The sequence below is a fragment of the Nestor notabilis genome, unplaced genomic scaffold, assembly GCF_000696875.1.
Source record: "Nestor notabilis isolate BGI_N333 unplaced genomic scaffold, ASM69687v1 scaffold30646, whole genome shotgun sequence".
Classification (NCBI taxonomy): domain Eukaryota; kingdom Metazoa; phylum Chordata; class Aves; order Psittaciformes; family Psittacidae; genus Nestor; species Nestor notabilis.
In genome coordinates, this window is record NW_009932929.1 from 1 (window position 1) to 23,829 (window position 23,829).

The 23,829-nt window shown below is 40.3% G+C and overlaps 2 protein-coding genes across 2 annotated transcripts; one reads left to right on the forward strand and one right to left on the reverse strand.

Annotated features, from left to right (window-relative positions):
• Positions 1–347: 347 nt before the first annotated feature.
• KIF20A (kinesin family member 20A) lies at positions 348–9,390 on the forward strand. The gene is made up of 18 exons (XM_010016622.1): positions 348–523; positions 988–1,077; positions 1,208–1,327; positions 1,786–1,924; positions 2,014–2,201; positions 2,289–2,433; positions 3,168–3,368; positions 3,619–3,730; positions 3,843–3,914; positions 4,482–4,625; positions 4,707–4,872; positions 5,124–5,288; positions 5,969–6,108; positions 6,205–6,307; positions 6,969–7,179; positions 7,592–7,683; positions 7,966–8,103; positions 8,638–9,390. The coding sequence occupies exons 1-18, from the start codon at positions 365–367 to the stop codon at positions 8,905–8,907; spliced, it is 2,655 nt and encodes an 884-aa protein (XP_010014924.1). The 5' UTR covers positions 348–364; the 3' UTR covers positions 8,908–9,390.
• Positions 9,041–23,582, reverse strand: SFXN1 (sideroflexin 1). The gene is made up of 10 exons (XM_010016621.1): positions 23,413–23,582; positions 22,594–22,764; positions 20,756–20,854; positions 19,614–19,689; positions 18,415–18,500; positions 17,274–17,401; positions 16,691–16,740; positions 11,475–11,524; positions 10,774–10,821; positions 9,041–9,351 (listed from the first exon to the last, which is right to left on the reverse strand). The coding sequence occupies exons 1-10, from the start codon at positions 23,574–23,576 to the stop codon at positions 9,255–9,257; spliced, it is 969 nt and encodes a 322-aa protein (XP_010014923.1). The 5' UTR covers positions 23,577–23,582; the 3' UTR covers positions 9,041–9,254.
• Between the last annotated feature and the right edge of the window lie 247 nt (positions 23,583–23,829).

Sequence of the window (23,829 nt, forward strand, 5' to 3'; positions counted from 1 at the left end):
CTGGGGTCTGGGTCTGGAGTGTAACTCGGGGGAAGCGGAGAAGCTGTGCTTCTGTGGGGGCGTGCTTGCGTGAAGCTGTGTGTGGTCTGTGTGTGGTGGTCTGTGCGGGTGTTATGTCTATAGGGCGCCTGCGGTGGTCTGTGTGGATGGAGGGATCCGTTACGTGTGTGCATTTGCAGCGGCATCCTGTGTGTTGGTGTGTGTACAAGGATAGTTCCTTGTGGCAGGCCCCGAAAATGATGTGGTAAGCGGTGGCAGACTGTGTAGTGGGGTGTATGTGTGGGCAGCAAAGTTTGGACTCCTGCTATAACATCACCCTATCCTCACTGTGCCGCTTTATCTCTAGGAGCTGTGTTGAGACACCATGGCACAAGCACTTGCCTCCCCAGGGCTGTTCTCTGACGATGATGCTGCAGCCTCCCCTGTTCTTGAATCCACAACGACAGGGTTTGGGGCTGATGTGCGCAAGGACCTGCTGTCGGAGTTCTCTGCTATCTCTCCAAATCCGGAGGGCTCCGAGCAGGTGAGGTTAGAGATTTAATGTTACAAACAGGGCAGTGTTTTCACTTGCGGCTGCTGTGTCTCTGTACAGTAGTGTTGTGGTGCAGGGCCAATAGGGACTCTTCAGAAGAGGCTAGAATGAAATGTTGCATTGGGGGGAGTAGTTCCTGTTATGAGCAGTGCACTATGAAGTGCGTCTTCACATGCTTCCTCTTAGTGTGGTGCTTGGTCTGGGTATTGGTTTTGGTGTCAGGTCTTCAAGTTCTTGGTTTAATTCACTAGATAAAAGAAACACTAGTGTGCATGGAAATGCCTAAGAAAGCTTCTGGTATTGCTGGGGATTTTGAGACAGAGGAGTGTCCATTAGTTACTGAGCACTAGTTGGGGTAGCTGTGTGTGTTTCATGCTGTGGTTCCTGTAGTGTTTTGGTGGAGGCTGTGTACTACATCTCTGGCTACCATGTTTAACCTGTGCTGATTTTTGCAGCCTGCAGCTGAAGACAATAATGGTAAATTAAAAGTCTATCTGAGAGTTCGTCCTCTGAAATCTACAGAACTGGAAAAAGGGGAAGACCAGGTAAGACACTGAATGAAGCAGTCTCTGAGCTGGTTGCCTGTGTGCTTGCTGGGTGGTGCTACTATCCTTTGCTGTCTATGCTATGGCCTCTTGTAAGCTAATGTGATGATGGGTTTTATGTGTTCTTTAGGGTTGTGTCTGCATTGAGAATTCAGAGACCCTTCTTCTAAAAGCCCCTAAGGACTCCTTCACCATGCGGAGCACAGAACGTGGAGTGGGACAAGCAGCACACAGGTTCTCTTTCACCCAGGTACGTAACTGGGATAAACAATCCATCTGGAAGTCTTCAGAGCTTAAACCATCCTTACAGCTTGAAAAGCTGGCTCACTAACATGCAGTGATTCCAATGCACTGCATTAACTATGTAGTCTTGTACAGTCCTCTCAAGTTTGTTTCTGTCACTGTTTTCTTAGTTTTTTTCATTTTAAGATGATCCTGACAACTCTTTTGGCAGCAAATACTAAGTTCTTGTTTTGTTCCTGAGGCTCTAAACACACTAGAGGCTCTAGTGGTATCAGATGTTACTGCATTAAGCAAGTGAACAGCTTGTTTTAGGGGTCTGGAGTGGAATTACTGGTGGGTCGATTTCTCATGATGTGGGGCTAGTGGAAGGAACAAGAGACTACATAATATTACTTGAACAACTACCAGCAGTCAAAAGATAGGAAAGATCTACATGAAGCCATTTTTCATGTGCCTTGTTTGCAGATCTTTGGACCAGATGTTGGGCAGAAATTGTTCTTTGATGAGACAATGAAGCAGGTGGTAAAGGATGTACTGAATGGGCAGAACTGGCTGGTTTACACCTATGGCATCACCAATTCAGGGAAGACTCATACTATTCAGGGTAAGGAAAGCACTAGGTGTTAGTAGTCTGTTGAAGGAGTTGTCTGCTTCTACATGTGAATCCTCAGCTTGCTGCTGTTCTTGCTTCAGGAAGCAACAAAGATGGGGGGATTCTGCCTCGCTCCTTAGCGGTCATCTTCAACAGTGTGGGGGACCGGCTGTACAAAGCCATGGATCTGAAGCCCTTCCTCTCCAACGAGGTGATCTGGCTGGACAGCAAGCAGGTGCGACAGGAAGAGACCAAGAAACAGATCATGCTGCGGGGAGGCCTGTGGGAGGTAAGCACATGGCTTCTAGGTTTAATAATACTAGGGGAAGGATGGCATCATACAGCATACATGCTCATGTTCTTCATTTCCTTCCAGGAGGAGCTGTTAACACCAATGAAGAGGAGTCATAGTGCTGAATCTCAGCTCCAGGCCACTGCCAGTGGCAGCTTTGACAGTGGAGTGGCTGGCCTCTCTTCATCTAGCCAGCTCACCAACCATTCAGATGTCAGCCAGATAGAAGGTATGTATGTAAGTCTGCTGTGTAGTACCGGCTGCTTATTGTTGGAGGGTGGGGGAAGAAAGAGCGATGGCTATTTGGATGCTGTGTTGTGGATAAGGGAGCAAAGGTGCTGTTGTCTTGCCAATTTTCCCTTTGAAAGATAAGGATGTTAGGGCTGAAGAACTTCATACGCTGGCAAGACATACTTACAAAGAATTCACTGCTCCATAATAACCAGCCCTTGTGAAATGGAGATTTACTTGACACCCACTTCATTCAAGAGGTGTGGTTATTGAGCAGCTGAATACCACGAGATGGGGACAGCTGGAAAGCAAGGTGCTGAAGTGACATGTTGCACTGAGCACTTGTGCCCAGACTTTGAAACCTAGGAACGACCAGCTGATCCAGAAGGTATTGGCAGCATGGAGTGACTGAGATACCGAGGATTAGAACTTCACTTATACTGGGAAGAATTCGTGTTTGAAATATCCTATATTGCTGGAGCCAAGAATATGGACATAAAAAGTCCTTACACAGAAAGAAGAATGCACTTAAAGCAAGCTTTAGGCCATCATGCTAGGAACAGGCATTAGAGTAGGTCCAAATGGGAGAAGGTATACAGAATAATTTGGGTTGCTGGTAGTGTTCCTGCCAAAGAAAGGCATCTCTCTATGGCTAAACCATTCAGGTTGGACTTGTGAAAAGCTGCAGTCGTGATTTTTTTTTTTCCTCCTTTTTCTTTTTTTTTCCTCTAGAACTGGGCTCTCGCTGGGCTGACTTGGACCGCATTTCACTCACCAACACAGGAGATGTGCAGTTCTCCATCTGGGTCTCCTTCTTTGAGATTTACAATGAATTAATCTATGACTTGTTAGAACCAGCCTTATCCGGCCAGAGCCGCAAGAGGCAGACGCTGCGGCTCTGTGAAGACCAGACTGGCAACCCCTATGTTAAAGGTAGATTTACCCAAAAGATATTACTGGCTTCCTAGGGAGACTTGAGGGACTGGATAGGTGTGTGGCTTAGCAGTGTGGTGTGTTTGGGATATCCTCTATGGCTGCCCCTCAGAGGTCTCTGATATCTGGATTTACAGGAATGTTAAGTTTGCTAATGCCAAGGAAATGCAGTGGTGAAGTTGGGGCTGAGATAATTAAGCTTTCTGATAGTCTCCTGACTGCCTTGCCCAATGTGTGCCTGCTTTTCCAGATCTGAACTGGATCAATGTCCGGGATGCTGATGAGGCCTGGAAGCTCCTGAAACTGGGTCGAAAAAACCAGAGTTTTGCCAGCACCCACATGAACCAGAACTCCAGTCGAAGGTCTGAAGGGAGAGGGAGGTTGTTTAGGCAGAAATACAATTCTGAAGGGCTTCTTAGAATTTGTCTGAGAGGTTGCATTTCCTTTTTAGAATATCTGCATGTTTCTTTACAGTCACAGTGTCTTCTCCATTCGGATCCTGCACTTGCAAAGAGGTGGCAGTGAAACTGTTCCAAAAATCAGCGAGTAAGTCTTATGCTTTCTAGGATTTGAGGGTGTTCTCTGTGGACTCAACTTCCTGTCTTTTGTCATGGATATGGGGTATGTGAATTATCTTGAGGAAGGACATGTTGAAAGTATGTGGAGTAAATGTTCCCACTGTTCTTGGAACTGACTGAGAATTTTGTAGAGGAGTACTGCAGAGTACAACTTGAGGTAGTTCTTAAGCTCTTTAAATGAAGGTACATGTGAGTAACACTGCACTTGGCAGCACAGCTGATTTGAGTGTTACCAATGCCTGTTCCTGGGATGTAGTTGTCTCAGTACCTGGGAAGTGGCTGTCCTGAGGATTGCCAAATGATCTTTGAAACTGAGACTGCAAAGCTCATGTTGGTGTTACCTTCTGTAACCCCTACACTTAGAGTAGGCCTTTTTGTTCAGCAGTAGCCCATATACCCTAAAAAAGCTTTCTGTGCCCTTGTGGGGAAGCTGGGAAGGTGAGCAGGGTGTAGGGGATTTCAGGGTGTCTGAATTCACCTGGATAGAACAGGACAAGCCAGTAGGTCATGTGAATATCCCCTGTATCCTCTTCAGGTTATCCTTGTGTGACCTTGCGGGGTCAGAGCGCTGCAAAGACCAGAAAAATGGGGACCGAATGAAGGAAGCAAACAACATCAATACCTCTCTCCACACACTGGGTCGCTGTATTGCTGCTCTCCGCCAGAACCAGCAGTCCAAGTAAGTATCCAGAATTCCAGAGGGAGGATGTAGGGAGGCTGTTCTTCTTTTCTATGGGCTCACTCTTGTTTCTCCCCATAGATTGAAGCAGACTATGGTTCCCTTCCGGGACAGCAAGCTAACCCGTGTGTTCCAGGGTTTCTTCACTGGACGTGGGTGCTCCTGCATGATTGTAAACATTAACCAGTGTGCATCTACATATGATGAAACTCTGCATGTAGCCAAGTTCTCTGCCATTGCTAGCCAGGTAAGCAGCACAGACTAGGATCATGGCATGGTCAGGATGCATCTTGCTTCTGTGGGAGTGAGCCCTTTTCCATCACAGGGCAGGGGGAATGCTTGCAAATCTTTCGCTATGCTTCTCCAGTGGATTATTAACTTTACAGTACTTCCAGATTCTGCTAAACTGAAAGGGTTTACAGGTTGCAGAGAAGTGCTATGTTTAAAGCTGTGCGACTTCTTTTGTGGATTAGTAATAATGGGGCTTTTCCCCTTCAGCTTGTTCAGGTACCACCCACAAAGCTGGGACTTCCGTCCATACAATCAATCATCAAAGAGCATCACAGGCGAACCAGCCAAGGTGCAGAGTCAGTGGCAAATGATGAAGTGGAATCGGAAGATAACAGTGAGGATGAAGCGGATGTCTCCATGTATGAGAAGGAGGTGGGCTGTGATTTGTTTTACAGCCTTTATGGATAGAGGAGCAAGAATAGCTTTAAAGCTCTGTTTAGCTTTGGCTGGGGAGGTCAGATAGAGCTCGGCACTATACCATGAGATAACAGAACCTCAGAGAGATATAAGACTCAGGAAATTTGGAATCTGTGAGGAAAATATTCCAGATTTAGACCAAATCTGAAGCATATGCTCAATTTGGAAACACTGACATTTGTGGAATAGGGACAATAAGAGCTCGGGTGCAGACCTATAATCCCTACTCTGCATGGAAAATATAAAAATTGGAGAACATGCAAAACAGGAGGCTAAATTGGAAAAAAAAAAATCAAACTTCCCAGATACTCAGAAATTGGCAGCTGGAATAGCTGAAAGATTAAGATGGAAGTCAGATACCTACAGAGGCATGAGCAGTAATGTGTCAAGGTAGCAAATGCAGGTGCAGCCCTGGGCAGTGCAGGAGGGGAAGCTGCTCTGGAGATGGCTCCAGCTAGACTGCATTAAGCCATCTCACAGGAGAGGAATTAAGAGTAAACCCAGCAGCTTCTCTTTCAAAGCAACTAAAAGAATCTTAAACCTAGGTCACCTTAGCCTACAGATATGGGATGACCTAGTTTAAGTTTAAATTCTGTTATGCAGTGTGGGCAGTGGAGTCTCTGTCCTTCTTGCAGGACTTGCTGCGTGTAGTGGAAGCTGCACGAGAACTGCTGGTGCAAGAGCGGCAGGAGAAGCTGCAACTAGAAATGCGTCTCCGTGAGGAGATCTGCAATGAGATGCTGGAGCACATGCGGCAGAAGGAGCAGTGGTGCAGGTACAGCTTATGTTGATCTCCCTCCCTTTGTTCAGAGTTAGCTATGCTACCAAGAACTGCCAAACCCTGACATACATTTGTTTGCTGTCTTTGTAGCCAACATCTGGATACTCAGAAGGAGCTGCTGGAGGAACTGTATGAGGATAAACTGAATAACCTGAAGGAATCACTCACTGACTATTACCAGGAGATGATCCAGGTGTGTTCAGGGCAATGAAATGACATCAGGAAAGTGGCACTGGGTTGGGAGGGGACTTGGGGTACTTGAATCCAGGAAGGTGACTTATGCAAACTGAAAGATTCTGCTTTTTGTGATATTATTTGATAGCTTGATCCACAATTCTTGCTGCTTGTCTACTGCTTTATGTAGGTCACTATGCTTTCTGATTTTCATCCATTAATCTGAAAGCTACTTTTCAACAATTCTGACTCATGTATTTGTTCAACATGATTCTTTCAACCCTTACTTTTTTTGCTAGTTGCTTATTTTGCACTCCTTTGGCTTAACATAAGTTCTGTGAATTTCTCTTCTTTCTCCTAGTTGTGATGATGGGTATGGGCCTATCTGTATTTTTTATGCTATGGCATTTGAGTGGTTTTTGGGATTTGCTGCAGACCTCTCTGAAGATGCTAACTCTCAAAAAACCCTCCTATCTTTAGAGGCTGTTTTTTAAAAAAAAAAAAGTGGATTAGGCTCCCAGAAAATGGGTTCATGCTTTTCACTGAAAGGGCACTAAGGCTGGGTCCTGTGTGTAAAGTGTCTGATCTTGAAAGTCTCCTGGAAGAAAAGACATTGAAAGTTTCAGAAAAGCTGTGTTAAGATCATCTTGTTGACTATTTGAACAAACTTGCTTTCTAAGGAGCGTGATGAGAAGATTGAGGAGCTCCAAGCTGCTCTGCAGGAGGCAAAACAAAAATTGGAGAGCCTGGATACTAAACAAAAGGACTTGGGGCAAGGCTTGCGCCGATCAAAGCGAGTGGCAGCTACCTCATGTGCTCTGCAACAGGAGCTGGAAGATACTAAAGCCAAGCTGGAGCAATGTCAAACGGAGTTAAATACTGCAACAGCAGGTAAGGCAGTGATGCTACACTGGTCCTTAACTAGATCAGAGCAGCCCTTATAAAGGGGTTAGAGATACATTTATCAGCAGGCATACTGGATTCAGACATCCTGAAACCACTATTCTGAGTTGCAGATTATAGGAATAATGTGCTGGATGGACAGGGTTTCGCTTCATTTTCATGTGGTTTCACTTCATTTTCATGTGAAAATGGACTCTGGGGCAGGATCATCTATCTCCCAGTTTAAATTCTGAAGTCCTTCTGCATAATTGAAAGGGAGAAGCCTGGAATGCCTGTGCATGTCTGCACAAAGCTTTTCTCAGCTTGCCCGTGGCAGCTTTATCTCAGGGGGATTCCTGACTTCAGAAAAACTGAAAGCTTATGATTATACTGTTGCTCACTGCTTTTTGTCTGTTTCTAGAGTTGCGCAAGTACCAGAAATTGCTGGAGCCACCTCCCTCTGCCAAACCCATTACTGTGGATGTAGACAGGAAGCTGGAGGATGGACAGAAGGTAATTCCATCTCTGTTACAGAAAGGAACACTTGCAGGGCAATGTAGTTGCCAGTTTAACAGCGCTTGGAGCTGCTGTTTCCAGGTTTTTAAGCAAATGGTTGAAGTTAAAATGGGTACGAAAACCTTTACGAGAGATGTGGAAGGCTATGTTATCTGTGATCCCAGTGTACCTCCCTCAAATGGGATCCTCCCTCAGTCCTGCATGTCTGAATTACCCTGGGGTGGCTTTGCTTGCAGAGCAATGTCAAAGCAGCTGTCATGTTGAACCTTTCTCCTGCAGAATGTCAGATTGCTGCGTTCAGAATTACAGAAACTTGGAGAGTCTCTTCAGTCTGCAGAAAGAGCGTGCTGCCACAGCACAAGTGCAGGAAAACTTCGAGAAGTCCTCTGTACATGTGATGACATTCTGGCTAGACAGGTAATGTTTCTGTTTTGTTGTGGGTTGCACAGGGGGATTTACTCTATGCACTTTGGCATAATCAGCAGAATAACCTAGGTTCTTGCAGCTGCAAATAAAAATGATATTCTCTAGACACATACTACTACATTAAGGGAAGTAAGTATACTGCTGATTTTTTCCAATGGCTGAGACAGACTGCACATTTAACTCTACATAGGAGACCCAAACTCTTCCTGTTCAGCTGACAGCCTGCACGTAAAGCAGGAGAATTCAGTTCTCGCTTCCTTATCCACTTCACCCTGTCACAGTTTCTATGGCAGCATGTTAGCAGCAGGCTGGATTCAGCTTTTTCCTAGCCTTACTGTTCCTATTTTGTTATCGAACTGCTACACTGTTGACAGTAGAAGCTTTTATGCGTGGACTTATTCAGCACACCAGTTAGTGAATTTTAGCAAAGGCAGATTATTCTCTTCAGTTCACAGTAACCAGGAAGTTAGACATCTTGTCGTATCTACATACATATGTATATATATAGCACCTTCCCTTTCTCAGGACCAAACACTGGCAGAACTGCAGAACAACATGATGCTGGTAAAACTAGACCTGCGGAAGAAAGCAGCTTGTATTGCAGAACAGTACCACACTGTACAGAAGCTCCAGGCTCCTCCATCTGCCTTAAAGAAACGGTTCTGTGCCAACAGGGAAAACCTACAACCTAATCAACCTCCTGGTAAAAAGCCCTTCCTGCACACCCTTCTGTCACGTTCAGCTGCCCGTCCTGCTGCTGGCAGAGGGTGGCAGCTTCGTTCAGTTGCTCTATGACTTTTTACAAAGAGATCCCTACCCTGCTATTACTGGAATAGGTGGCAAATCCAATATAATGGCATCTATTTTTGTGTGCTTGTTTTTTGTTGTTGTATCTGCTTGAGAGCTTATGTAAACGTTTTTGAATATGTATGGTTAAACTTTTAATTGATACCAAAGTGGACAAAATGACCTTTTGTATTTTAAACACTACAATGAAGAAAGTCTTTAAATATAAAATAATGCAGATGATCAAAGTTGTTTAACAAAAGGACAAGTTAAACTGAGCTCTTCAACCACGTTGGCACATACTTCAGAAATAAGTTCACAGGATCCTCCTTGAAAGATACTTGCCCTTCCTTGAATTATAATCCTTTATTAAAGTATACACGTTCTACTTCAGGGCTGTTCTTTTGGATCTTGGCTTGCAATTCTGGCTCCAAGCGTGTTACAGACATAGAACTAAGCAAAAGAAACAATAAAATAGTTACATATAACAAGCACTTGAATGTAAAGTAAGATGGAAGATACATCTGGTTAAGCTTCCTGGAGCGTGAAAAGTGTTTTCAGTGCTTTTTTAACTTCTTATGAAGGACTTGTGCTCACGGTGGAGGGGCAAACAGATCCCTGCTTAAAAGGCTATAAGACAGCCTGTAGAATCAAGAAATGGCTGTTGCTACTACCATGAGGGTTAGGAGTCTACTTAGTTGCTTGCAGTTGTTGCTGGCAATAGAAACTTACCTTCTTAAAGGTGTTCTTCTTAAATATAATGTATTTGCCTATTTAACTCACTGCCTGATTTCAGTCATTTGAATAAAAGGTTTATAAGAGTCATGAAAGTGAATTTAAGCTGCCAGGTCACTTAAATAGCTTCAGTTTCTCAAATACTGTTTCAGGTCCAATCTTTCTGTGAAATGCAGAGCCCTGGTTAAAATCAAGAACTGTACCACACTTGCTGTGCTAGTTTGTCAAGTCACCTCCAGGTAGCTTAGTGCTGCTCACCACCATTCTCTACTCTGCCAGGTAGGGAAGCAGATGATGTCAGCCTGCTTTGTTGTATTCCAACAATTGCATTAGATGAGAACTGGGTATTGTTTCCTCTTAAGTCAAAAGCTACTTGCTTTTTTTAATGGATTTTAACGGACTCAGCTCCAGATTGCACTGTTTAAGCTACATTTGGCAGCTCGTACCGTTTAGACAACCACTAAAATATGAGGGACAATTCAGTTGAATTTAAGACCCTGTTGACATTACGTACTGCATATTGAGCTAATTTTATTTGCAGGTAACCCATTCAGGTTTCATTCTGATTTCAGCTATATTGCTTCTAAGACAGTTTTCAGTACTGAGCTATTTGCATAGTAATGAAAAATTCTTTCTGGAAATATATTAATAAATTACAAATAAGCACACATAGTTAAGTACTGTTCTGGGTATAGGCAGGAGTTTCCAGGTGAAACTAGAATGGGTTTTGACTGTTTAATGAAACTATAACCTTACTGGGTGTTGATATATTATTTAGACCACATTAGCTTTTTTTATGAATCATTCCAGTGATTCTTAGCTCTGTATTATCAAGCTCAGACATCTTGGCATGAAAGCACGTGGTTAAACTATGCAACCAAACCTCTTGTTGCTGTCCCTGTGTAGCTGTATCTTGAGCTGCTAGGAGTCTGTAAACAAGTAAGCCCAATTCAACTACTATATATTACTGATGTATAACATAATTGTTATTTTTCTATATATTCTCATGTTTATCACACTTGTTTTATGGGAATTAACTGTATGCTCTAGAAGGCAATGATGTGTTTGTCTTTTTGCAGTACCTTGCATGCATCTGGGAGCATAACATTAAAGTAAGAATGATGTAACAAGGATACGTACCTTTTTTGAGGAAACAGTGCACAACACAGGGGTGTGGCAAACACAAGACTAAAGGAGACAAAAATGGGTTTATGATATTTAGGGTACTAAAAGAAAATTCAAAATTTAGGCATGGTCTTACAGCAGAAAGCTCTTTTTTGTATACAGTGAGCTAAAGTTCCATGAAGTGGTATGTGACCTTTGTTTCTCGCTGCATTATACTTTATGATATCTTCTACCTACTATGTAGTACTAAATGCATCAATACCATGCTTACAAATACGTATAAAGCTATCATTTGATGTTCTTCCAGTGTTTTGCATTGGTCTCCATGACAACATAAACCACTAAATAACAGCAACAGCACCTCTCCATTACCCAAATGTTTCAAGAATCCGGCAACCTACAAGATCAGATTCCAGTTATTGTTTACGCAGGTAGCAGCCAAAGCACCTTTTCTAATCCATGCGTTTTTTTGGTGTTTTTTTTTTTTTTTTTGCCACTCCCTTGTTTTTTTTTCTTCCTCCCTCTGCTTTTCTTGGCAGACTTGTTACTAATGCTGCTTTTTTTTTTATATGGTGTTACCAGTTACATTAAGTGCTGTAGACTTTTTCTTTTTTTTTTAATTAATTTTAACAAAGAGCAAATATTGCTACTTCCTCTTAAAACACCCCTTCAAATATCTCTTAAAATAGCAGACACAACCCAAAGAAATCACTTACCAGAATCCAACTAATCCAACTTGAATAGGAGCACTCATCCAAGGATATCTCTGTTGAAAGGAAAAGTGCACAAAGTGAGGATGGTATCTTTTCTCCCCCTCCCTTCCCACCTTCTTGGAATTCTTATATTCTAAATACATGATGAAGGCAAAACAATTACCAGTATACATTAAAGCTGAGCTCCAATTTGAGAGTCCAATCCCTTTGAAAAGTGGTATGAACATTCCCAGTGCTACCAATGTACAGTGTTATCTTGGGTAAGTGTCCCTTAGGAACTATGAGAGGTGGTTGACTGTTTTACTTATGACCTGATCCTAAGTACATGAGCCATTCCTTTGAGTAGCTAGCAATGCAGCCAAGGTTTGGAGTGGTGCTGCAAGTGTGAGGTGTTCCCATACCTCCCCTGGGCACAGAGAATTCTGCCTGGTCACCCCAGGAAGAGCTAGGTTTGGTCCCAGCTCCCGTCTCTTTAGTGACAGCAAATGGTTTTAACTTGCAACTGGAGATGTACTGCACGAACAACTGCAGCCACCAACCAGAAATAAGGGAGGTATCGAAGAAAAATCTAAGTCTGCCTCTCAGCTCTTTCTTCTGACTTTGATGTATAGGAACTTTCTCCCCTGTAGCAGAGTCTGGTACACCCCAATTATGCAAGAGTTCACCTTTTACTAAAGAAAAAAGGGTAGAAGAATTGGGGCAATAAAGCTGAGCAACACACAACGTATGGATGCATTTTTAGTGTATTCCTCATTAGTGCAACTTCTGCAGAACTTGAAACATATACTGAGAAATATGATAGTTTTCTTGTAGGTCTCTAAACTGTTTAGGTATCTGTACCCCCCCATGTTAATGAAATAAAACCAGACCCATTCAAATGATACTACTGCAATGGCCTTCTGTTGCTACAATAAAAATCAGTGTCTCTGGTAAGTAGTGCACACGCAACTGCACATCAAGGAAGTTGATTTAAAACAAAACAGCAAATGAGTTAAAATCATGTTACAGCGGACTATGTTTTCGAAAAAGACATGTTTTGTTTCTGCAAGAAGCATTTCTCAAGATGTAGAAGTTAGAGGGGAAACTGGTGAACAAGAGATAGGCACTACTTGAGAAGAAAAATAGAAAAAAGAAATTTAGAAAGCTAGGTAGAACAGAGCCTGGTGTTAAAGAAGGTCACAGCAGAGTAAGAGGCATGGAAAACAAGCCTGTGCAGAGTAAACTTTCTCCAGGCCTGAGGGAGAAGAAATGATGTAGAAAATTGCTTCTTTCTTCTACCCCTCCCCCCCCCCCAATGAGTGCAGAAGGAACTGTGCAATTCAGCAATAACCTGTAACAATAGAAAGAGAAAAAGACAGCAATAGCAAGAAAGATAAAGAGTGAATGCAGCAGTGTTCTGCTGTTCTGGCACTCCACTAAACACACCTTCATTTGATTCTCAGCTGAGATGAATTCACTCAAAATGCTTTCACATTGGGAAAGTTCATGACATGAGATGGTGTGACTGACAGTGGAAGGGACGTCAGACCGTGGCATTGGTAAATATTACATGTATTTGGGAACACAAGTCAAACTACGTCTAATGACTTCAGTGTCTGAGGAGAATTAAGGGAAAGGGATGCTACGCATTGCAGTGTGAGCATGGGAGCTGAGGTACATAAGAGAAGATCCCCAAATATAATTTCATAACTGAAAAGACTGTCAGAGGGTATTGTGAGAGTGACAGATGGTTTCATACCTTTGTCGGAGTTGGTCACTGATCTGAGAGAGAGAGATGTCTGAGAGCACAGGCAATATAAACAACATCTACTTCATGTGTTGGAACATTTTTGCCAAGGTACTTCATCTGAGTTACAGACTTTAATTTTTCAAGAATGTTACCAGGCTGTGCTCATCAAGAAAGATGGTGAGATAAAACTCCAACACTGGGAAGTCAGTCTTAAGAATTGAGTTGCCCAGGGAACAATGTAAAACAATAAAGCAAAACTCAAATGCAAACGCAAGCTGTACTTTGCTACAAAGAGACAAAATGGAGAAGTACAAGACAGCAGAAGAATTTACTGGGTTAGAGAACTATAACTCCAGAAGAAGGCCGTTCCTGATGAATTAGAATTTAATTTCCAGATGTCTTTATGGCATCTTCAGGGGTTAGTGTGAAAGAGAAAAATGAAGAAATGACATTAAGCCAACAAAAGCCATAAAAAGAATCAGCTTTTTTCCTAACTGCTTCCTTTCATTGTTGGATTTCAAAATCTGACAGCTTTCCAAGGCTAGTCCTGTTTTCAAAAGAAAAAAAAACCCAACCAACCAAACTGAAATGACAGTTAAATTAGGAATGTATGGAGGACCCTAAGGCATAAGACATTCAAGAATGATCCTCAAAAAAACCCCAAACCCAAACTCAACCCAAAAGCTCTCTGTTCTAGTTTTGTAACAGTTTTGAATACATATTTTACTTCCAAATTAAGAGACCCCAAGGAGCTTGTTTTAGGGATCCATGAGGAAATTTCTGTAATGAACTTTAATATTAATACAGTATGCAGGCCATGAGAAACAGTAGCTGAAGCTGCAGGAGTAGTAATATAAACTGAAACTTCAGTGTCAGTTGGAATTTCAGGAAGTTTCTATGGAAAAAATAGATTTCTTTTAGTAGGAGAAAGGTTACCTATAACTAAAATAAATCTATAAATGCTGTGCCTCAGAGCAAGGTTGTTTATGGATCTTCTTGCTGCAGCAGAAGCAGATAAAATAATTTGGTTCTGTGCAGAGCTAGTCAAGTGTAATGGGGTAGTGAACATAGATATAGACATTATTCAGCCCAATCAAGAACTACTGCTCTGAATAATCACATAGAAGGCAGCCAAAGCCACTGCTAAAACCTGCTGCAAAACCACATATATTACAAAATATTTTTTCAAGTAAAGAAATAATTAGATTCTTTTTGAAGCAGTAAGTATGTGCTTGTGTTCTAAAAACATTCTTAAATCATTTTCTAGCAGTAACTTTTGGGAATATTGTTAATTTATATTAATGTCACCATCAAAATGTCTTTGTGAGAAACAATGTCGGAATACAAGGGATGAATAGTGCTACATAACTTTCATCTTATTTCAAATATCAGAGAATGATAGCCTGCTATCAGAGATCAGCATTCCAGAAGCTTTTCTGTCTTACTGCAGTACATCATTCAATTTTCTCCATTATTTCACAAACCATTTGCCTATTTTCTGGCCTTGTGCATTGCTTAATAGGCTTTGGCAAGCAAACAAGAATTATTTTCAAGACTGATGCTGTGCAAAGCAAAGGCTAAGAATAATGAGTTAGTAAAGCATTGTGTGGATGGTGTTGGAGGACTGCAAATGGGATGGTGCTTCTGAAACCTCAAGAGGACATGCAGAAGCTGCTTGTTAAAAATGCAGCTCATTCCTTAATGGTTTTAATACTAATCTCTACCAAGTGTTACACTGACTACCTGCAGAGCAGTGTTTCACCTGAACTCACAGTCTTTGAGGCTGAGGGGGAGGAACACGTGAGCATAAACGGTCATGATGGTACCAAAACCCACTGAGTAGTCACTGAAGAAATCGTTCATTTTTGCTGATCTGAAAAATTCACAACACCCTTATTTTGATTATACCACACACAGACAACAGACATTTGTCTCCAAACCCTGAGGATCACTATAACTTCTACACAAATGTCATGTATTTGCCAGTTGAGTTGATGGCATTTGTGATATTTCTCCCATGTCAAATACATACAAAATAATCTTTGCTCTAAATTTATTTATGTTTTTAAACAAGAGTTAATGTTCTGGGTAATACATACTCAAGAACATAACAGTATCTCAAGCAGCTTAAAGCTACTCTGCAAACAGGGTAGGGGTCAAAAGAAATGAGCAATTAAGTATTAGCCAAATCAGTACAGGGCTTCAGGGCCAAATCAGTGTGGTACTCTTCATGCTGCAGAGAAATAGTGTATTTGGATGCACTGCAGCGTTACTTCCTTCAGGAGATACAAGCAGCACACAGTGTCTTTCACTCTAAACTCAAATGCTGCATTTCCTGCTTCTACATTCTGAGCAATAGTGTTTTCTGTTAGCAAGGGAAGAAGGAAGCAAAGAACTTCAGGGAAAAGTATGTTTTTACATTTGGAAGACACTTGGGACTTCTTCCCAATTTCCAATGGTGTATGTAACTGGGTAATCTAACTCTGCACAAGAAAAATGAAGAGCAGAAATAATAAGAAATATAATTTAAATACTTTAGAAAGTTTTATCTTAGGCAAACAAAACCAGGCAACTTCCCCTGCTTGTCCTGCCAGTCCCCACCCAAACCACTTTTCCAAGGGAGTCTGGAGACTCAGACCATGCTTTCTTTTCCTAACTTCTAACAGGAAGGAGACAGATTGTCTTGGGCTACTGTTCCCAGCTTGCTGGGTGGGTTTCACAGGCAGGGACTTTGCCTGGAGCTAGACAATAAATAAATCAGTGATATCTGCTGGTGAAGATGAAACTCCCTTTACTGGTAAAGGATTACAGAGTTCCTCATCTGAATAGTATTTCTCTCGTGTTAGACAACTCTATAATTAATGTCATTATTCTTCTTTAGCCTCTCATGCACACACTGTGCATGATGTTGATTTAGTTTATATATTTACTTAGACCAGATGTTTGACTTCATACTACATTAACACAAACAGAATGTAAGAAATAAGTAATCTTTGATGAAGCATGCTTGTTCTATGCCTACCCTGTACTTGCTCATCCTGTAAATTTTAAAGGATCATTTTCAAGAGATTTTTACCATCATTGTTGTTTCCAAAGTCAAATTGCTATGACAGCAGTTAAGCAAAGCCTCCTTATTGCTATGTTGAGGAAAAAAAAATTCCAATGTTTTTCTAATAAACTCTATTCTAAGTCTCAGAAGAAGGAAGATATATTTACTAGGAGGAACTCCGCATTTTAAGAACAATTATAAAAATAACAAAAACCTTCACATTTTTTTAAATGTCATTTTACACAGTGCTGAAAAGAACCAGCCTATCTCTAAGACAGACATAAAGAAAGCAACAGCTGTAAAGCACAAGCTCTACTCACACTCTGTAAGTCATGTCCTTCCAGAGTGTTTGGGAGGCAAATATGAAGACTCAGAAAGTATTTTAAATTCATGAAAATATTAGGATAGGAATTACATATACATAGATTATCTAAGACTAACCTTTAAAAAGGCTTTCTTTTCCAATGTATTCATTATGAAGGGAGGAATTGCTGCAAATAAGGAAAAAAAGAAACATCAAACTTGGAGAAAAAGGCACTTTGTTTTGATTTTCTATTAAGATTAATACCATAATACAGTTTTTTGCAGCCTTTTGTCATTAACTGAGCTTTCATTTCACATTGCCAATTCAAGATACTGGATTTGTATTTACAAAGGTCAATTCTCCCAATAAGCAAACCTTCTAATTTCACACGCAACTAAACTCAGGTAGCAACTTGGCACTAGGCAAAGCATCTACTCTTCACTAAACCAATTCCACTCCAGTGGAATTTGCTGCCATTCCTTTTCTATCTGTGTCTTTTCTGCAAAAAACATCCCAGGAGCTTTTCTGCTGCCCTTCGGTGCAACACACAGTGGATGTTTCCACAGCAAGAAATGTCCACTTCTCTGTGGAACTTCTTAACAGAAATGTAAACACTGCTTGCATAACTGTAAGATAATTTGGCCTACATAGAATTTAATCTATCTCTCTCACATTAGGAACTGATAATCAGGAGCTGCACATGACTGCAGTTATTCTTACCCATGCCAGGAGCAGCCATAAGAATCCTTGATATAACCACCTGGGCAATTGCCTGCTGAGCTGCTTTTGATGAGTCACCCAGTCTGTTTCCATTCTCATCCATGACAGGGATTCCAAACTTGATTTCTCTGTTGAATAAGGAATAAAATAGAGCAGTGACAGACATGCATTTACTCTCCTTTTTTGTTACCTTATCTCTGTCCCCTTAAAATTGTTGTTTCTAAGAATTACAGTTTGTATTTTACTTTCCATGTTAACCTGTTCGTGACACTCTGGCACAAAAATTTCAAAAGGCAGAGAAAGATCTGGGGGAAAACATGCTGAAAAGCAAACAACTGAATATTTGTAACAGCAATCTGCTGCTTGAGCCTGGTCACATGCATTCCGAGGGGAAGAAAGGAGATGTGTTTTTTCTGTAGTTCACAGAACAGAGAGGTTCCTTCAAAAAGCAATTCAGAAATGTGGGATTTTTCTGGACTGCTCTGGAAGTAGTTTGTCCTTTCCAACAGACAACACAGGGAATACAGGAAGATGATTAGAACTAAACAAGAAACCTTTGTGAAGGCTTCCTCTGGCATTCTAGGCTGTTTTCATTTCAACCACTAAGAACATAATTGAAAGCGTAAATGAAAGCACAAAACAAACTACATTTCAGTATCTGTATTATTCTCTACTACATCTTATCTGCAAGTGCAGGGCTAACTGTTAAATTCATTCAGGAGAGTGAGAAGCAGACAGAAGGGCAAATATACTGAGGACTCCCTTTACTCCTCATCTTTTATAAGAGATGATATACTACCATAGATTGAATTCCATTGTAAATACATACTTTATATATTCCCTTTTCTGCCCATAACCTTGCATTTATAAGAGGGTGCTTTTCATTTGTTTTTCACCTTTAAAGGGCTGGCAATTGGTTTCTGAGAAGTAAGATTGAAGAACTCTACGGATATTTATCTCAAGAGAACAAAGATGTTCTATTTTATGCCTGTCACAATGAATCAATCAAAACAAGATCATGCATGAGGTTTTTGCAAGGTTCTGAAACAAGCTAAAGACATATAATGTGCTTTATTTAGTAACTTGCTGATCTAAAAACTCAGTAACATATAGAATGAGTGATCTTTGTTCTTTTTCATACCTTTGCCTCATTAGTGGAATATTAATGCAGTTAGCAGCAGCAACAGCAGCAAAAGGAACAAACCGTCCTATAAGAGGTGAGACATGCTGTAAAACACACAGAGAGGGAGGGAAAAGGAAATTAAAAAGAAGAAAATAAATTTACATAATCATTTTATTTCCCAAAGGTCATATGAAAATACTTCATGTGCTAATGATAGACCAGACTTATTTCCTTTAAATTAAAATTCTGTGAAAACTCACTAGGGGGGCAGAGGTAAAACAACAAACAAACAAGTCATAAATACTCTCTCAGAGGGAGTAGTGGCATGAAACTAGAAAAACCAATCTTAATTTAGTAGCATTACTGCAGGGAAGAGTCAGCTTCTGAGCATGCCTGTCAGCAACACTAAACAGACCTTTACTTTACTGTCTCTTCTGGCAAGGTCACAGCATCCATATCAGCTGCTTTGCATCTAGAGCCACTGACTATGTAGGCTATTCATCTAGCCAGTGTCTTGTATAATATGACTTACTCTGCTTGCAATAGCCTCTCAAATAACTTGTTAAAGCTATACCATTCCCAATACATTTAAGCTTAAACAGAGGGGTACAAAATAGAGTTTTGCTCTTTGGTTTTCATTTTTCTTTTTTTTTTTTTTTTTTTTTTTTTTTTAAATGTAAAGAATGTATTTTTTTACCTTGTGTTTTGCACTTGTTTAAAGAATTTGAGTTTTCTGCATTTAGGAGCAGCATCTCCTTACAAGTTCTTCAGCCAGTCTAGAGGAGATGTCCACGTTTGCAGAAGCGATACTGTACCTTAAAACCACACCTAGACAGTTTATGGGATAATGAGCTCACATTGTTGTTACTACACATGCACTGCAACTAACTTTCAAATGCTATTATATACTTCGATGTGTACAAAAGAAACTGCAAAAAAAGGCACCTTATTAGATACAGTTTGTATTAACAAAACACAAGGCTGTTAGATGTGCATATAAGGAGAACAGGCTGTTTGAAATACATACAAAAGCATCTACACGGGGCAAAAATAAGGTTGGGATCTAAAGAAGGGAGCTGCCAAATGCCATTACAACTCCGTACTGGGAGCTGCACACAACATGATGCAGATACACAGAAGGAGAAATAAGCTATTAACATCTCATTAAACACTAAAGTTTAGTTACAAATGGGGAAAAAAAAAAAAATCAGCAATACCTTTGTTAGTGCATTAAGTCCTAAAGCTGTTGCAACAGCACCTGTGGTAGCAGAAACATAGGCTGTTCCCAGCTGGCTAAAAGAAAAATAAACACATTTGCATCTGGTCAACATTTACCTCCCTTTTAAAAATAATTAACATTTTACACATGCAATCATGCCCACCCAAAAAGTTAAAAAGCAGACCTTTCTGTGATACTGCAATAAGATATGTATAGAAGATTCAAATGGACACTAAACCACTTTCCTTTCACTAGCAGTAAAAATCCCATGCAAGCAACATTTTAACTTCGAATCTGGTTCTGCTGGTTCTGCATCGCTATCTGTTCAGCATTTTCTCATGTGTCTGAATGAAAGCCTTGAAGGATTTATTTCTGTATTTAACTTCCTAATTACTTAAACTAATAAAACCAGCTTGGATTTCTAACGCCATGTCTATGATAGTAATTAAAATCAACTATACCGGAACCCATACATGTAGAGCAGGTATGATGCAAACACCCAAATCCAACCCAGTCTACTCTAAAACACACTTTACATACTTCCCAGATACAAGGTATCTGTATATCCTTGAATCTCCTGCTTTCTCCCAGACATCTATAAGCAAGTCAGCCACTAAACCAGAAAGTCAAGCACTGCAATTCCAATCTCCTATTTATGATTTCTAGCTTTCTGCATCTATTTAGACTCTCTGCCTTCAAGTAGAAACAAGTACTGTGCAGACCAGTTCCTTGAAGGGTCCTCTTTTTGTAAATAAGCATGAAGTGTGGTATCTGCTATACTTCACGGCACTGAGGAGAAGGCAGAGAGACACAACTGAAGGTCCGCACAAAATATCAGCTTAGAAATATCCTGATGTAACACCAAACTGAATTTCAAATGGTTGACTGAGCAATGCAGCGCAGACTCCTATTAAATCCTATGCTGTTAAGTGCTTATGATCAAGATGCTTAGGCTTATCTTTAATGGCAGAAACAGAGTTATCACCTCCATTGTTCTCCAACTTCTCATCTATGCATATCAAATTAGTAATAAGCACAGATGAAAAAACTCTATCACCTCAAACTTTAAAGCCCAACCATGTACCAGCACATCAGAGAACTACTCAGAACTCATGGGAAGTATGTGGTTTTGTGTCTGACCTGACAGTGATTGGGGCATCACCACTCCTGTTCGTGTAATTTACCACAGCATTGAAGGACTGGTTAATCCACTGCCAGAAAAGCACCGCTGGTGTCGTTCTTGAAAGGAGAAATATTAATAATAACCACCACCACAATAAAAAACCAATAATAATGATAATTATTATTGTCATAACAAAATTGAAGTTGAATAAACAGCACAGAAAAATTATGGCAAATCAAGAAAAGCCATTGCGAGCAGTAATCATGCAGAGGTCCGTCCTCATTTATCTGAATGAACCTATACAGTTCCTGAGGTAATGTCTTGATAATAAAAGTACTTCTAAGAATAGAATTTAAAAGCTTTGTAAATAAATACCAAGGTCCAGTTGGGACAAAGGTTTGTTGTAATAACTAAAGCATTATATAAAACCTCTCTATAAAACACACACAAAGAAATACAAAATGCTATAATTTCTGGAATATTTTTCGAGGGTTGTTATTCCTTTACAGTCTGCTGGTTCTCTTTGGAAGCTCCATAAGTAACTGAGAGGTAGATTTTAGGACATAGGCTTTATCCTCTCAGTCTTCAAAGAGCTAATATGATGCCTTTGTTTTAATAAATACCTGTGACATTAAAACATTGTTTCATGTAGAACTGAATTACAGATTAAAAGACACAACTCCAAAATGAAAAACTATTTTCATGAAAATACCTGCATGTTTAAGAAGTACAGGTACAGCACAGAAATTAATTTGGTTCAGTACAGCAAGAACCGGATGACCAATCATCAAAAAAAAAAGAGCTCCAAGGAATCCACATAAATTGTCGGTGTCAGTATGAGATGCCTTAGGACAAAAAGATGCTCATTTGTCAACACAGGTGAGGGGCAGTGGAAAAGTTGCAGAATGCCCACTTAACAAGCTAATGTGGTCCCTCTTAAACTGCAGATACAATCATTTTACAAATGTTTATGCTGAAAAATACAAAAAGTGACAGTTAAATTGTTTCACAACGTATGGGACTGTCCTATGGAGGGATAAATGCTTTTGCTCTTAACCTAGTAGTGGATTTGAACAATGGGACAAACTTACAAAAAAGAAATCTGCTACAGGCCATTAAATAAAATACTACCTCTGGATCAGGAACTTCCTGATCCACAGATTGCTGGATGCTAGGGGAGTATGCCTGGGAACACGTTTCTTTGTGTACTCAGACCACAAACTCTGCCCCCAGTGGAGTCACCACTGAAGATTCTGCTCCTCCTGAATTTCAGTCAGGAGAACCAGGCCACCAAAAATAACAGTTGCTATTGAAAACTCTTTTTGATCATTAAAATAACTTTTAATAGCACTTTAAACCTTATACTTAATTAAATTACTTAATAACACAGTAACAGGAATGTGGTTCTCATTGGAGGGCTGATCTGGAAATTTAGAGTGCTAAAGAAGAAGCAGTAGTTGTGCCAATTATTCTGTAACAAGCAAGAAAACAGAGTGGATATGATACAGTAGAAGATGTGCCAGATCTCTAAGGTTAGAAATTCCCAAGTATCTTCTCCTCTTTGTCCTCCACACAACTCTCCTACACAGATGGATTTTGGAACATTCAGCTTTCCCAGTTTGAGAAAAAGTGGGATGCTGAAGCAGAGGGGCTAAGGGCTTAACTCACAATTAGTTCTAGAAGAAACCATTAGTTAAACCATTAAGTGTGAGGGAATGTAAATAGAGAAAAGGAAGCAAAATTTTACCCTTGTAAATACTAGAAATCTTCTAAAATGCTATTTTGACAATAACATTAATTTAAACTTATCTAATTTGTAGGCAAATGTTTTCTGTGCGATATTGCCATCACTTACCTATAGAAGGTCATCATACAACCTGTGATAGTCATGTTCATGGGTACCTGAGCTGACATTCGGCCAATCAAGATCATCTTTTCCCCAGTGTCTGGGTGAAAGGCTGAATCATAGATATATTTTGCTCTCCACAAGTCATCTTCTGTCAACCCAGGTGACACGATACCTTGTCTTGGGGCAAGTTAGAAAAATAAAAATAAGACAACAGCAGAAAGCACAACTGTTATAAAATGCTGCATCTTCCAGTGACAAATGTGGTATCAAGAGGATTTTGGGATGTTCACACTAAGTTAATCTAGCCTTATAGTTAGCTTGTAGTTCTTCAGCTCTTAAATGGGCTGGTGAAAGAAAAACAACTAAAAATTCCTAGTAATGGTTATGTTGGCTGAGTTGATATATGCAGCACCAAATTTCTGTTTACTCAAACCTGTACTAGATTTTAGAGCTAAAATCTCTGGAGTCATTAGTGTGGGAACGCTGGAGCAGGTAGATTCTTAAATACTTGCAAAGCAAATTTTCAAACAATGTAACACATAAGAAGTTTTAAACTCTGTTGTCATATTAACTTATTTCAGAATCTGAAAATGCTAGTAAGCATTCTGTACTTCAGAATGCTCAACAGGGGTCCTCAGATGACCCAATTTCTCCATTCATTAGCAAATTTAATTTAAAAGGAAAAAAAAGTGTCTCAAGCTCTGAAATAAAAAGAGTGGTGCAGTGAATACAGTGTTTTAAATATTTCCTTTTAAATACGTAACCATGTACTTATTACTGACATGGACTTTTTTTGGCCTGCAGTATAAGTGATCAATGCCATACCTGTAATCATGCACAATTTTTCTTGCATTTTCCAGCTGGGCATTAGATAGCAAAATATTCCGGGGGTCTGTTACAGTAAAGAAGTGATTGGCTCGTCCAGCAAAAGTGCTTTGATCCCATCGGGGCTCCTTAATATTAATATTTAATGGTATATTTCCTGACATCTTCAAAAACTCTGTGAAGAAATCATGAAAATCTGCAATTCAGAATTCCATTTATTTCATTATGTATTGGTAGCCTGCAAGATGAAAAGTGGTTATGCTTAGAGTAAAAAAACAAACACCAAACAGCTTGCAGAACTGAGGTTTAAAGGGGCACACATACATCCTGAAAGCAGATGGTATCAGATATCATCATGGGTTTTAATGAGGTTGGTATTAATAGAAGTAATAAAGCAAGATCTTAGTTAAATGTCTG